This window comes from Diadema setosum, unplaced genomic scaffold (assembly GCF_964275005.1).
Source record: "Diadema setosum unplaced genomic scaffold, eeDiaSeto1 scaffold_43, whole genome shotgun sequence".
Classification (NCBI taxonomy): domain Eukaryota; kingdom Metazoa; phylum Echinodermata; class Echinoidea; order Diadematoida; family Diadematidae; genus Diadema; species Diadema setosum.
In genome coordinates, this window is record NW_027307669.1 from 76,240 (window position 1) to 91,937 (window position 15,698).

A 15,698-nucleotide genomic window follows, 5' to 3' on the forward strand; every position below is an offset into this window, starting at 1 on the left:
GGAACCTCCGTTATCAGTTAATGAGAAATGTATTGTGAAGCATCGCACCACACACTCAGCACGCAGTTCAGTCGGACAGCTTGTAGTGTAGAAAGTAAAGGGGACACAAAGTCTTCCGGACCTGACAGCAAGTTTATTGTCTCATCCCAACTCGGAGTGTTACACAGTTCAGAACAGAATCTCTTGGCTGACTGTCCAGCCCGACTCGCAGTGTTATGGTGATAAGTGTTTAGTCCGAACCCGCAATCGCAATCTCAATCCGACTCTCTCTACTCGATACACTCCCTAATTTCTGCAAGGAGCCAGTATTTATACCATTCATACGTCCCTGGGCCTGGCCTGGGCGGCACGCGACCAAGCCTCAAGAGAGTACAGTTAATTGGTCACAAGGCTGGACCTAAGAACTTAGTCCTTGACCTAATTCGCTGAGGGCAAGTTGAGGACATGGCCAAGTCAGGTCAGTGGAGCGAGGACACTGTGGTCCCGAAGGAGAAGATAACAGTCGGGAGAATCAAAGGGACTTGGAAGGGAGAAAGACTTGTCGCAGACAGAGTAAATAGAATAGCAGATGGGGGAAGGGAAAGCGAGGCCAAGACCGTTACATTCCAAAGCGTTACATAACCATGATAGCAGGCTATAGTCTGACACACAGGACGTAGTTATTTGTAATATTATCATCAAATATCCGTAACACTACCTCCCTCCGTAGAAAAAGTCACTGTCCTCAGTGACGAGGAAGTTTAAAAAACAAACAAACAGAAGATTCACTAAACATGTACAACTTAGTAGAGACCATTGGATTGAGTGTCAAGGACTTTAAATGTACGTATACCAGAGAGTAATGAATCAGGTTCAAAGTAATGTCATTAAAATACCGTGTAAGCAATGCTGTTGTACAAAATACAGCAGTCCGGATAAACGCATATACAGAATATTTACAAGTACCGGGTTAATTAAAATAAACACACTTTTAGAGCAGTGGCAAGTAATTGGGTGTAGCCCACTTAAACAATCACACAAAAAACAAATCAGTGTTAACGAGAAATGCAACATGTAAAATCAACAATAGCGAAAGAAATACGTCACTTGCCTAAATTTTCACAGAGGGAGTGCGTTGAATAGGAACACTCGTAGGATACGAAACTACAATAACACATAACGTACAGTTCAACTACAGAGCAAGCATAACATAAAATAATCCATCTGAAAACGAACGCACAAAAAAAAAAATGTGTGAATATGACACAAGAGAAAAAATGACGGAAAATCCAACTAAGATACTTTTACACTTGTGGCAATGACGCCTACTCAAAATCGTCTGAACAATCTTCAAAACAGAGTCAATTAAATCACAATATCACAGAAAACGTAAAACCGCCACAATATGTCACCCAACAAGCTGGTTCTGAATGGCATGATTGGAAAACAATATTCATTCAAGTTTGCTCTTTTGTTTACTCTGGATGCAGCAACGGCAATCACACAAAAATGTAGACTACGACTAACTGCTTACCGTGAGTGAGAAAAAAAAAATATGACAGCATAATTATAAAAAACTATACAGCTTCCGACGAGCGACATAATAGTACACAAATTCAGCCAAAGAAAAAAAAAAACGTCTTCAAAAGGTGTTCAAATAAACAAGGAACAACTAACAGTTTTTGCTAATAATGGCATAGTTGTGAACTCCTTACGACAGCACTCTTCTACTTTTGTCCCTGGGTGTGCTGACCACTGACCTATCCAAACAGTCGTAAGAGTGCACTGACCACGAGGGAACGTTGAGTCGAAGGCCAGTCGGCCTTTAGAAAGAGATTACACTGCAAGATCAGGCCTTACGTAACAGGTGGCAGAGAGATGTAGAAGGAGAAAGAGGATGGAAAGAAACAGCCGGGGTCGCTAGGCAGAGGTGAGAGGTAAAGGTGGTTTCTGAGAAGAAGCCAAAATTCAGATAGATCATGGAAACCGGGTAATATACGAAAGTGCCCTGTTTCTACCCAAATTTGTTAGGTTCAACGACGATATCGAGTAACAATTACTAAAATCGGCCCTTTTCAGAATTACACGATAAAGACATGCATTAATGCGAGACAAGATGAATGTAAATACGACAAAATAAGGGAAGAATTAAGACGGTAGTTATATGAGACATAATATCAACGTATGAAACAAATGAGAAAAAAAAATCACAGTCATCACGATAACATCACAATGGTAAGTTATCAGTACCATGAGGCAAGATGTGACAATTCGAAACTAAATCTGAATATCAGCTGCGCATATCATCATAACTATATTTACACTTGTAATGACTAACATGAAATGCTAATACACAATTTTTTTTTAGCTTTCGTTTTTAGCAATGGTAATCGGACAGCAATCAACGAAATGTCACTTAGACATTTGAAAAGAAGGAAATTAAAAACAGTCGAATTACTGCAATCTGTCATTGTAATTTTATCGTATCAGCAAAATAGCATAATTATTATACACTAGGTGGCTTATCACGTTTAGAACACACCGAGTGAATGTTAACGAAGCTAAACATATTAATATATACACGTATCTATATACAGCAGAGAGATTTGCAGACAAACCGACTGGAGAATCATATCTGAGTACTGCCAGATCACGTTTTTTTTTTTTTTCAATCGATTAGTCCTATGCAATAATAGAGAATCAACTTTAAAGCGATAATACCCCGTAAGGGCAAGTAGAGGCCTTTACTTGAGGACCGTCACAAAACATAAATCTATAGTACGTGCATAAATTTAACTCGTCACGTATGTATGTATATTATTGAAAAATAAAATATAAAGAAATAGAAAACAACAATGTTATAGACACATAATGCTTTTCATGACTGGAACACAAAGCGAATAAACGATTCAAGCAACAAAAGTGAGAGGTGAACCATAAGAATACAGAAGGAAGAATATGTGACAGGGCCGAGGAAATGATAATGCAGACAAAAACAAGCGAAAACAGACTAATGGCTCAGAGTAGAGGATAAGGAGAATGAAACGAGGAGAAAGTACATGACTATACAGACGAAATACAACCGTAACAAAATGTAACCGCACAGGCATGTCATATGCCGACTCCATGCACATCAAAACGTCAATAAGATCAATCGAGTCCCTTTGGTCAACAAGAGTTCACTGTCCAAAGGAGGGGAATGCAGGCATGCACTCATCAAATGGAAGTCCATATTTATCCGTTGAGACGAAATGTGAATTGGTTAATCATATATTCTCCGTTCACGTAGTGTAAGAAAAAAAAATCAGTTATCGTCATCTCCGCAAATGAGAAAACAAAACAAGTAAAAAAAAAAAATATTATTTTATCCCTATGTAATCCGGATGGGCGTGGGCAGCGGTCTCTCTCGGCAACGGATCGGGACGCTAGGTATTAAATTGATTAAAGAAAAGAAAAGAAAGCACTCGTTTTAACTAACAAAACTGGGGGAAAATCCTCCTCGGGGATCGTCAGACGTGAAATAATCCAAAATGGCACAGGCGAGGGTAGAGCCCATTAACTGGAAAGTAGACCCCGTAGCAACGTAGATGCTTTTTGAATCGTCTCCTTCTCGTTTGTGACGAGGCCAGCTACGTGGTTGATCCCATGGCGTAGATTGCTCTGGAGGCACTCCGCGTCGGCCCTGGCATCAGCGGCGAGTTGGGAGTTCTTTTTGTCCATCTCATCGACGGCATGACGGAGCTGGGATACCTCTCCCCTAATAGCATTGAGCTCAGCCGAAAATCTTCCCTCCATGGCCCGCAAAGCTGCAAGTAGGTCGCCATTCGAAGGCGCATGTGGCGTGGTCGGGGCGCTGCAGCGTGGTAGGCCTACTGGGTGCTGGCGACTGGAAAATTGCCTAACGCCGTCAGGCCTGGTCGGCAACGGGGTCGGTGTAAATCGAGAAGGAGCTGACTTTTCGGGTGACGAGTCACCACTCACAGAGATTGGAGAGTATTCTGGCTGCTGAGGGGTTGTAATAAGCCCAGAAACAAAATCTTCTTGGAAGGCCATGTTAAAAAGAGGGACGAATGGCAGGAATCCAGCGCTGGGCTCGTTCGGAGAGGAGGATAAAATCAATGTTGCTCAACGAAGTGTCTGGTGAAAAGTGACGTGAGACGAGGGGATGGAATCGGCAATAGGACCAACTCGGGAGGGGGGGGGGGGGGAAATCGAGAGCGTTAGCCATAAATCAGTCTCTCCGGGGGCTTGATGGTCCTTCTGGAGCGTCGCGGCACGATAAGATCCTTATCCCTCGTCTGCGTACTAACATGACGCTTCGCGGGATCGCCTGACAGCTTCAATTTAGCAGAAATGTTTGTTGCCCACGTGGGAATTTCTGCCGACGTGTACGGCTTCAAGCGATCATGATGTAACACTTTGGTACTTCCATTTTGACAGGTGCGAATTTCTATCGTAAGGTCACTGAGTCGCCGGGTCACTACACAAGGTCCAACCCACTTGTTGGGATTTAGCTTGGGGGAAAGTCCCTTGCGTCTAGAGGAATCCAAATAGTAGACGAGGTCACCGACATGGTAGTTATTTACTGATAGGCGAGAATCATAGTTTTTCTTTTGTCGAGCCCTTGTTTTTCCTAGGTATTCTCTCGCCGTACGGGATGCCTCCGTCATGGTGGCGACGATATCAGCGGCGTGGTCGTTTGGAGATTTTCCCTCGTCGTCTGGGCTGCCTACTCCAAGTGCGACCTCTATCGGTGTCCTAACTTCTCTACCGAGCATCAGGAAGTTAGGGGAAAACCCGGTTGACTCGTGGGCAGTGCTGCGGTAAGCGGACGTCAGCATGGGCAGATTTTCATCCCAGTCGGTTTGTCGCTTGTCGACGAACGCCGTGATCATGTCCACTAGTGTGCGGTTAAACCTCTCGATCATGCCGTTGGATGATGGATGGTACGGGGTGGTCCGAGTTTTAGAAATTTGTAGCAGACTACACAAATCACGAAACAGATCTGAGTCGAAATTTCTGCCCTGATCTGTGTGTATTTCATGTGGCGTACCAAATCGTGATATGAATTCCTTGGCGACTACGTCAGCGATAGTGGCAGCTGTCTGGTCGGGTATGGCGTATGCCTCGGTCCATTTTGTAAATGTGTCCCCAATGACAAGCACATAGCGGTTTCCCTTGCTACTCACGGGAAATGGTCCCATTATGTCCATGCAGACACGGTCCATGGGGGACCCGGCGGAGTAGTCGCCAAGGGGAGCTCTCGGTCTCATCGTCGGCCGCTTTCTAGCTCCACATTTAGCACAGTTGGCGAGGAATATGCGCACGGTCTCTTTCATGTCCAGCCAGTAGAAATGTCTTTTAATTTTGCTTAGGGTCTTTTTCAGTCCTAGGTGCCCAGACATTGTTGGCGAGTGATTGGACTCCACGATGCGATCACGGAACTTGGCTGGGACAACGAGCTGCAGTCTCGAAGTCACCATGCCCTCCGTGAATCTCTTACATAATAGTCCACCAACGATGTCGAGCTGTCCCCACACGAGCCAAAGGTTGCGAACCACAGGGCTCTTGTCGTGGACGCGACCTCGATCTGGCCTGTCCTTGGATTCATTCAGCCACCGATATATGAGCCCGACGTCGGGATCAGCCTTCTGAGCAGCAATCATTTCGTCGCGGTTGATGTCGGTCAAGATTACACCCTGCCGCCCGGTAGTCATTCCGGCAAAGGCATCCGTTTCAGGGACGCAGCGCGGGTTGTTGTCTTGCTCGACACCGACTTCGTTGTCGCGACCTCGCCTCCTCTTAATTCGCAAAACCCATGCACGCACCACATTCATTCCACCACTAACTAATTTGGGAGATGTCCTGCATCCCCACCTCAAATTTAGGTGTGCGTTTCTCATCATGCGAATTACTAAGGCTACCACTGCACACAGGTACATCAGTCCACATAGTACCGCAAGTCGCGATTTACACATCGGCCACGATAGCAGGGAAAGAACGAAAGCGGCCACGACCACGGCGAGACGGCAAGTAGAGTCCTTTCCACGTTCATTTTCATTGAGAGTCAGGCAAGAATTTTCATCGACAGCATTATTAGAACATGTGTACTTCACTCGCTTTGCAGATAGAGGGACGACATCATCGACGCTGAAGAAATCAGACCACTCCCGATGTCGTCGCTGGCATGTAGAGCAGCCACCGCAAGGCAAGTCGCGCAGTATGGTAGCTCCATCATAGCACTCACACTTGTCGGGGTCGCACGGTATTCCAGACAGTGAGTCAGCATTACCATGCCGTTTCCCTTCCCGATGCTCGATCACGAAGTCGAACTGCGATAAGATTTCGATCCATCGCGCCATCTGGTCTGTCGGTTCTCGAAACGACATGATCCACCGAAGGGAGGAATGGTCCGTGCGAATCAGGAATTTCCTCCCGAGAAGGAAATGGCGGAAATGACGAGCGAAGGAGACCACGGCTAACAGTTCCCGTCTTGTCGTACAATATTGTCTTTGAGTTCGTGTAAGTGTTCGGCTGGCGAATGCAATAGGACGTTCAACCTCCTTACGGCTATGTTCGTCCCATTGCATCTGCGACAAGACTGCCCCAATTCCTGTCGCTGAGGCGTCAGTATCGAGAATGAAGAGTCCCTCGTCTTGAGGGTACGCCATCACGACGTCGCTGGTGAGCGTCGATTTCAGCTGTTCAAATGCATCTTGGCAGCTTGCGTCCCACTGGAAGCGACCTTTCTTTTCCAATAGTTTGTTAAGTGGGGCAGCAATTGTAGAGAAGCCCCGGATGAAACGTCTATAATAAGAGCAGAGGCCGAGGAAGGAGCGGACATCGGTTACCGATGTCGGAGTCGACCAGTCTTGAATTCGAGCGACCTTTTCGGGATCAGGCCTCACCCCGTCTTGGCTTACGACGTGTCCGAGGTAGGCGACTTCGGTTTGCAATAGGTTGCACTTACTCGGCTTCAGTTTGAGGCCCGCTTCTCCCAGTCTGGCGAGGACTTCGTCGAGACGGTCAATGTGTTCGTCCACCGACGACCCCATCACGATAATGTCGTCCAGATAAAGTATGATTGTCTTCCACTGTAGGCCTTTCATAATGAGCTCCATCGCCCTCTCAAATGTGCTCGGTGCGTTACATAGTCCAAAAGGCATCGTCACATATTCATAATGTCCTGATCGTGTAGAGAAGGCAGTCTTCGGGCGATCCGCTTCGTCGATTTCAATCTGCCAATACCCCGACTGCAAGTCGAGTGTAGAAAATATCTGAGTTCCACTAAGGCAATCTAGGCAATCTTCTATGCGGGGCAGTGGATAGGCATCTTTTCTAGTCACATCGTTAAGTTTCCTGTAATCGACACATGGTCTTGTCGAGCCGTCTTTCTTTTTCACGTAAACGAGAGGGCTGGACCATGCACTGCTTGACTCACGAATGATGCCTGCTTCAAGCTGGGTTTGAATGATTTCTTCCTCGTCATTCATAAAAGCACGAGGCGGCCGGCGTGGTCTCTGCTTTATTGGTGCAGCATCACCAGTCTCTATTTTGTGCTGCACAATTGATGTCCGCCCGAGATCGGTGGAGGAAGCTGCAAATGACGAGCGATGCCGATGGAGAAGTTGCCCGAGACGATCACGATCAGTTTGTGACGAGAGTCCCTCACAGCTCCTGTCATACAGAGCCTTCAAATCTTTGCTCCATAAATCCATGCATGCAGCACTCCAGCGCTCCTCGCCTTCAGTCACGTTTACGCTCCTCACACGGGTAAAACTACTGTCAATTTCAGCGTTAACACAGTCACTATCATATACATGATCAATAGGGTTAATCACAGCTAACCTTCTCCCCGCGTGTAAGCGCACATCTTCGTCAGTTAAATTGAGGACACGAATGGGCACCTTGGCAACGGTATCGGTTACGCTGACGAGGGAATGAGCGACGTATATTCCTTGTTGTGTACGGTGCTCGAGGGGCAGGGGCTCGACAAGGGCGTGTCCATCACATGCATCAAACGGTAGTGGCTCACTAAGGGCGCCATCAACGATGTGTTCGGAGTTGGCACCAACAATAACTTCTGTTTTCGTTATCAAATAACACACTTTATCGAACTGTATTTCACATGGAAATAAGCGATTATTTATACGCACCCCATGTCTGGCCTCAAGCGAGCAATTGTAATGGTGCATAAAGTCAAAACCTAACAATCCCTCGTCATTGATATCAGCAACATAAGTGTCCCACGGAAAACGCTCGTCGCCTAGTTCGATCACTGCCTGGAATATACCGTGTACCGTGATGTCTCCGTTATCTGCCGCTTTCAGCTTTATGTCCTCGCACAAAGGTCGTAGTTGTGGTCGCGTGTCCATAGGCATTGCATTATACAGCCTCGATGAAATTATTGTCGCGGTCGCTCCCGAGTCGACCAAGAACTTGGCACGAGTCTCATTGATTTTTAGTGGGAGAAGGGCAGAATTCCCACAATGTTCACCAATGCGAATGATATTTCGCCGGCTGAGTCTGTCTTCGTCGACGTCTCGTTCATGATCGACGGGGGCGGCCAACTCTAGTTTCCCGATCCGCGAGTATCGAGAGGGGCAGCTCGATGCTGTGACTGTGGAGGGAGCGGAGGAGGAGGCTGTGGTGGCCCTGGTTGACGGTGTTGCTGCAGCTGTTGTGGAGGTGACTGCCACACAGGAGCTGGCTGTGATGGAGGTGGAGCCCGCGTCCCTACAGGAAACTGATGCTGTGTTTGCCATTCCGGAGCGAGCTGCTGTCCGTAATAGTGACTACTATGAGGGCAAAATTTGGCGATATGCCCCTCTGTATTACAGTTGAAACATCGAAGTCGAGAACTCCCTCTGCCACCATTCGACCTCCCACGCGACCTGCTCGGAAGAGATGACGAAAACTGCGCTAGCCTTGCCTCCATTTCTCCAAGACGCCGCTCTAGTGAACGCATGGCCTCTTCCACACCGGCTGTCGTCGTAGAAACCGCCCGAACCGGCCGGGTTGTAGATCGCGTTGACTCCTCACGCAGCTGCATATACCTCTCGGCTATTTCACGAGCCTCGTGGAGCGTCGTGGGCTCGTGCATGCCGATAGTCATCGACATGCTCCCATCCCCGAGGCCGCGAAGAAAGTGGCGAGTCGCTATAGTCTCACGTGTCGCTAGGTCAGCCGTGGGGTACCCGAAAGTTGTCAACCGACGGATATCGGCGGCGTATTCAGCGATTGTTTCCTTCAAAGAGAGACGCCGGGACTCCAGTTGAGACACAAATGTCGATGGAGATGGTTGATGGGCAAATCTGCCCCCGAGAGCAGTAACCAACTGTTCAAAATCTTGCCTGACTTCGTGGCTTAGTTGCTGAAACACAAAGTCTGCTGCATCTCCCCTCAAGCAGGCCAGGAGCCGAAATCGCTTTTCGTTGTCATCCCATCGACAGGCACACGCGAGAGTAGAGAAAGATGAGATGAAACTTTCCCATGGTCTGCCGTTGCCATCGAAATGCTCTTGGGGTGGGAGTTGTACCGACATGTGATATCCAGGCTGGTGCAATACTCCTTCGACGTCGCCTTCCTCGAGGTCCTCCTTTGTCGCGTGCTTTGTCGCTTCCTTAAGCAGTCGACGAGTCTCCTCGAGATGCAGATGGAGCTCCTTAACTTCAGCCTCTAGCTGGCTCTTTCTCTTCTTTGGTGACATGTCGGAGTTAATGTTGTGTTTATGTCAAAGTCAAATCGAGTCGTGTTTAAGATCGGATCCCACCGCTGCCACCAGTGTAACGAAAGTTGGGTAAATATCCCTTGCTTCTCTGATGATGAGAATACAGGGAACCTCCGTTATCAGTTAATGAGAAATGTATTGTGAAGCATCGCACCACACACTCAGCACGCAGTTCAGTCGGACAGCTTGTAGTGTAGAAAGTAAAGGGGACACAAAGTCTTCCGGACCTGACAGCAAGTTTATTGTCTCATCCCAACTCGGAGTGTTACACAGTTCAGAACAGAATCTCTTGGCTGACTGTCCAGCCCGACTCGCAGTGTTATGGTGATAAGTGTTTAGTCCGAACCCGCAATCGCAATCTCAATCCGACTCTCTCTACTCGATACACTCCCTAATTTCTGCAAGGAGCCAGTATTTATACCATTCATACGTCCCTGGGCCTGGCCTGGGCGGCACGCGACCAAGCCTCAAGAGAGTACAGTTAATTGGTCACAAGGCTGGACCTAAGAACTTAGTCCTTGACCTAATTCGCTGAGGGCAAGTTGAGGACATGGCCAAGTCAGGTCAGTGGAGCGAGGACACTGTGGTCCCGAAGGAGAAGATAACAGTCGGGAGAATCAAAGGGACTTGGAAGGGAGAAAGACTTGTCGCAGACAGAGTAAATAGAATAGCAGATGGGGGAAGGGAAAGCGAGGCCAAGACCGTTACATTCCAAAGCGTTACATAACCATGATAGCAGGCTATAGTCTGACACACAGGACGTAGTTATTTGTAATATTATCATCAAATATCCGTAACACACTAGAAAATGCTAGAAACGATGAAAAAACACTGACCTAATGAACACTAAAATGTTTTGTTTTTAATTGTTGCTTTTCATGTTGAAGTTGTTTTATTTTAAGAACCAAATGATGTGAAAAAGGTGAAGAATAGAGAGCACATAGGTACATGTACATAATACATTAACAAGAACACAAGTTGATTTGTCAATGAACCATGGAAATCCACAGAACGAGGGGAAAAACAGCAAATTACGTCTATATTATTTTGTTGTTTTGGCGTGGTACCTGGTCTAAAACTCCAGGCATGACAAAAGAACATTTACATTTTTAGAGCATGGGCCGAACCATGTAATAAGTGACGAATATCATCATTCCCATTGACTTACACGCGTTGCGCCTACGCGCCGAGATTCGGCGAAGTGACGCACAGCGGTATGTGTCACTTCGCCGTACTCACCCTAATACACGGGGTGCTATGGAGACCGTAAAAAGGGAGAATTCGACGAACTGACGTTCGTTGTTTCCACATTATTCTCATTAACATTAGCCTTTGTTTCTCTGTGAAAACAACATTTTCTGAGAGCATAACTCTTACTCTCACCACTTTCCAAACATCTCATCAGTTTGATGGGGAGAAGGTATGAAATTAGTGCACTGGCGTTACCCATTTTTTTTTTTAATGCGATTATCTCGGAATTGTGTTTTTGGGCTGCGCGGCGGTTTTCGTCGGTTCGCCGTATCACCGACGATATAGTATTATGTTTATTCAGTTACATTACAATATCAGTTACGCATGAAATTAAATTCTAAATGGAACCTTGTTTTGATCCATTTTCATATTTTTTATACACACTGTAAACCTTCACTATGTAAATTTCCATCTAGTGAATTAAAGCATAACCTCCTCAGTAAGAAAAGCTCTCTTGTACCAACTGTTTGATATCAGGTAGGAATATTTCAATATAGAAAACTCAATGTGTGATATACGAGTCATTTACGCATATTAAGTCTGGGTGTTATTCGTTATTCCGAAGGTTCGTTATTCCGAAGGTTCGTTAATCCGAAACACACAAATTCCCTATACCTAGAGGTTTGTTAATCCGAAAATGGAAAAGGGTTCGTTAATCCGAACATTTGTGGCGTTATTCCGAAGGTTCGTTATTCCGAAGGTTCCTTTATCCGAAAATGAAATAGGGTTCGTTATTACGAAGTTTCGTTGATCCGAACTGGTATAGGGTCCGTAACGAGCCTTCGGAATAAAGAGCTTTATTTCATTTTCAGATTAACGAACCTTCGGAATAACGAATCTTCGGAATAACGAACCTTCGGAATAACGAAATTTCGGAATAACGAACCTTCGGAATAACGAACCTTCGGAACAACAAGCTGTAACCATTAAGACCATGGGTAAATCTGGAGGACATTAAACATGTAACTTTTTTTAAAACCAATAATGATTAACGACAAAGCACTTTTTACGATGTAATTTGAATATAATACTCGAGTACGTATTTTGTCACATTATGTACGATTATTCTACTTGTCTTATGTTTTAATGAGCATTTCCAGTTTTAGGAATATATCACTTTTCATGCAGGTGACTCTGAATGTCCAATTCCACAATTCTTTTTCACTGAAAGTGTTTTGATATTTTTTCTTTTTAGTATATTCTGGAAAGTATTAAAATGATGCATAAATCAATTCAAATAGACTCTCCTAACCTATCCTAACATTGGAAAGAAAGCATGCACTTTGGAAATTGTGAACTGAGAAAAGAGGCTCCGAAATACAGGGTCTTTTCAAGCGCTAAGTCTTTACAAGCCGTACTAGCTGCTGTGCGAAGAATGGAACAAAAAAAATAAAATAAAATAGGATGTTAACCATCGGAGCAACAACAATGAAGGGATTGTGCTACATTAACACATTCTCTCCATGATTAATGTCAACTTGCAAAGCAATATCTTGATTCTTTCCAAAGTTATTGGATTTGAAAGTGAAAAGTGTGGACAATGTAAAGAGGATAAATAAGCGGGGGGCCGAGAGCTAAAAACAGAGGTTAAGTTCCACTCCCTCTAGAAACTAAGTAGACCATGCTTATTTTTAAGTTTTAATTGTAACAAATAACATTCCACTGGTCTACCTCAAAAAAATTTGTTGCGAAAGCCTTCAAATCCAAGATGGCGTCCAATATGGCCGCCATATTTATTGAATTTGTTATTTTTAAAATAGAATTTGATAGAAATATCAGATTTCAACAAATTTGATGTCATATGAAAGAGAATAAAATTTTCTACAACTTGATACCATTGTTGAGGGTTATTGTGATAACTAGATTGAGATTTTATGGAAAAAACTATTTTGTTAAAAATATTTTTCTGAAAAAAAGGAAAATCATGAAAATGCATAAATCAAAGAAAGACTGAAGGATTGGAGAAAATTAGGGGTCAGTACCATTTTTGGTTCAGGAGTTATAATGTCCCAAACTTGAAAACTCTTTCTATGTAAAAATGGCCACTTTCGTTGTGACAAGACCTTGGTGATCGTAAAAAGTCTGCATTTGCCAAGACTACTACACGTTCCACTGACACTGCTACAGGCGCAAGTGCCAGTGGTGCGTGTAGTAGTCTAGGCAAACGCAGATTTTTTCTTCGACAAACAAGGGTTTATGCTTGCAAAGTAACTTTTCATACCAAGTGGAAGCTCAGGTGACGCTGATCGCTATTATTTCAAAGTAGATTATTCTGAAGCAGATGAGATGAAGCAAAAAAAAAAAATGCTTTTCAAATAGAGGTAGAAGCTTGAAACTTGGCAACAATCTTGCTATAGATAGTTCAAAGACAACATTTAGATCAACCACTCAAAAAATCCATCAAAGTTGAAATAGTGTATTGCCCCAAAGTAAATGTATTATTTCTATTTTGATACAATATTGTATATTTTGCAGTTTATTTATATGTTTTTGTACATTCTGAACACTGTAATGCCATTTTAAACCATCTAGGGGTTTTTTTGTTTTTTTTTTTAAACAGTGATATTCTACTCTCCAAAAAAGAAAAAAAAAAAACAATCGAGTGAACGTTTTCACTCCTGAATAACAGAAAACATTTAATTTAGAGTAAAATTGGAGTGAATTTTGAGTGAAAATTTTCATTTTCACTCATCACTCATCCCTCTTCGAAGGATCCCTGAGGTCACTATAAAATGAATGAAAATGAGCATTATTTTTTTTTTTCACTCTCGATTTAATACGGGAAAACATCTACCAATACCACAAGTTCAGATCATAATTGTGACGCTATAACCCACATGAAATCAGCCTAAAAAACAATGTAAGAAAAAAAATAATAATATAGGTTTTCCCGGTCAATTTCATACTTTTGTCACTCAAATTCATTAATGTGCATTCAAATTAAGGCAGCGCACGCACGCGAAAATATTCGGTCATTCAAATTCAGAATCCGAGCGATCAATTTCATTTATGAGCGTTCTATTTCGTTTTCGTGAAATCAAATTCACGATTGGGCATTCAATTTCAAAATGCGAGCACCGACTTTCCTACTCGTGCATTCAAATTCATGCGATAGTCACGTGATAGTCCCAATGAGCTTATTTGGAGCGTTCAAATTCATTTTTAGGCTTTCGAGTTCCTACTTCGTGCAATCAATTTAATGAGGAAAAACGAGGAGACTTTTAAGAAAGCAAAAAGGACCAACAAAACCAATGAATGCTTGCATATAGTGTAATTAGGATTGTTTACATGTTCTACATTGTTCTCTGTTCATGTACTCTTTCTTTTTCATCTCAATAAATTTCAAATTATAATGTAAATCAGCAGTGCATCCAAACAACACAACGACTAGTAATCAAATTTCTAGATGGTGCATGTTGATAATGCCTCAACACCAACCACATAATGAAATTCATCAATAATTAAAGACAAACTGACACACAATGATCTCACTTAGTCCCGCAAAAGCAAATCAAAAAGACAGCAATACACAACAAACAACACGTATACAATGTTCATGTATCAGTTTCAATATAGTCGAAATTGTGGGGTTTTTTTTCTTCGAAAGTGTCAACCAACCCTCCGTATGCTCGTCTGTAGGCCTATACAGTGCCTAATTTTTATTTGTTTGTTTCATTTTCTATCAAAGAAGATGGCTGGATAACCAATATTCAGCTGCAAAAGCTGGTCTTCCATATAGGGTCCAGTTAGATGTTCTGCTCTTTATGATGAATAAATGAAGTGAGATCTTCTACGTGCATGAGTTGTGACTCTCTTACACGTGGGACCTCCATTTTATGTCCAATCCGAGGGACATGTGCCTGCCTGTATATTTCTTTTTGTTAAGCGCGAGTTCGAAATTGTCAGTGAACAGGTGGACCCCTACTGCAAAATAAATAATCATCATAAATCCCAATATATCAAAAGTCAAATGAGAAACATATGCATACACGGCCCTAAGCTAACTAAATTCAGGACTTCTTTTAAATTGAATGCAGTTGTTTGGAACATGGTTGCCTATTCACGAATTTGAATGACCGACGAGATTCCGTCGCCATCGGTTCATTCTTGACATGAATTTGAATGCTCATTGATGAAATGCGTGCTCCTCTTTTAAATTTGAATGCTCCGATAGTGAATTTGAATGCTCCGAGAGTGAATTTGAATGCTCCGAGAGTGAATTTGAATGCTCGGATAGTGAATTAGAATGACTGGATTTTTAAATTTGATTGCTGATTCAGTGCTGCGACTGTGGAATGCGTGAAATCGAGTAGGAGTAGTAGGAACTCGAATGACATAAGTAAAAAATTGACCGGGAAAGCCTATAGTAAATACAGCTTCAGTATGCTTATTTCAACATGTATACAGCACAAATAATCAATTTGAACAGTTCTATTCGAACAATATACTGAAAAGTAATTTCGGACAACACCTTTAAGAGCAAATTTGAGCAATGGCCGCCATGTCGGATTTTTCGAAGGGGGGTTCTCGGATCAGAAAGGCTTTCAAGGACATCTACGGATCAGACATCATTACACATGTACTGTGTACCATCATCATTCACGTTTGTACAACAGCAGAGTAACATACATTAAAAACGGATATCTTTGATACAGAAACATGTTTTTTTTTTATATTAAAGATCGGGCCTTTACCCAAACACTGGAATGAGCCCCATCCCCCCCCCCCATCCCCAAAC

General features: G+C 43.6%; 1 protein-coding gene across 1 annotated transcript in view; it reads left to right on the forward strand.

Moving 5' to 3' along the window:
- The first annotated feature begins 10,259 nt into the window (after positions 1-10,259).
- The window catches only part of LOC140245849 (uncharacterized), a 57,068-nt gene continuing 51,629 nt past the window's right edge, over positions 10,260-15,698 (forward strand). Inside the window, exon 1 of the mRNA XM_072325344.1 lies at positions 10,260-10,367. Within this exon, the coding sequence (XP_072181445.1) occupies positions 10,260-10,367 (108 nt within the window). The remainder of the gene's footprint in view (positions 10,368-15,698) is intronic.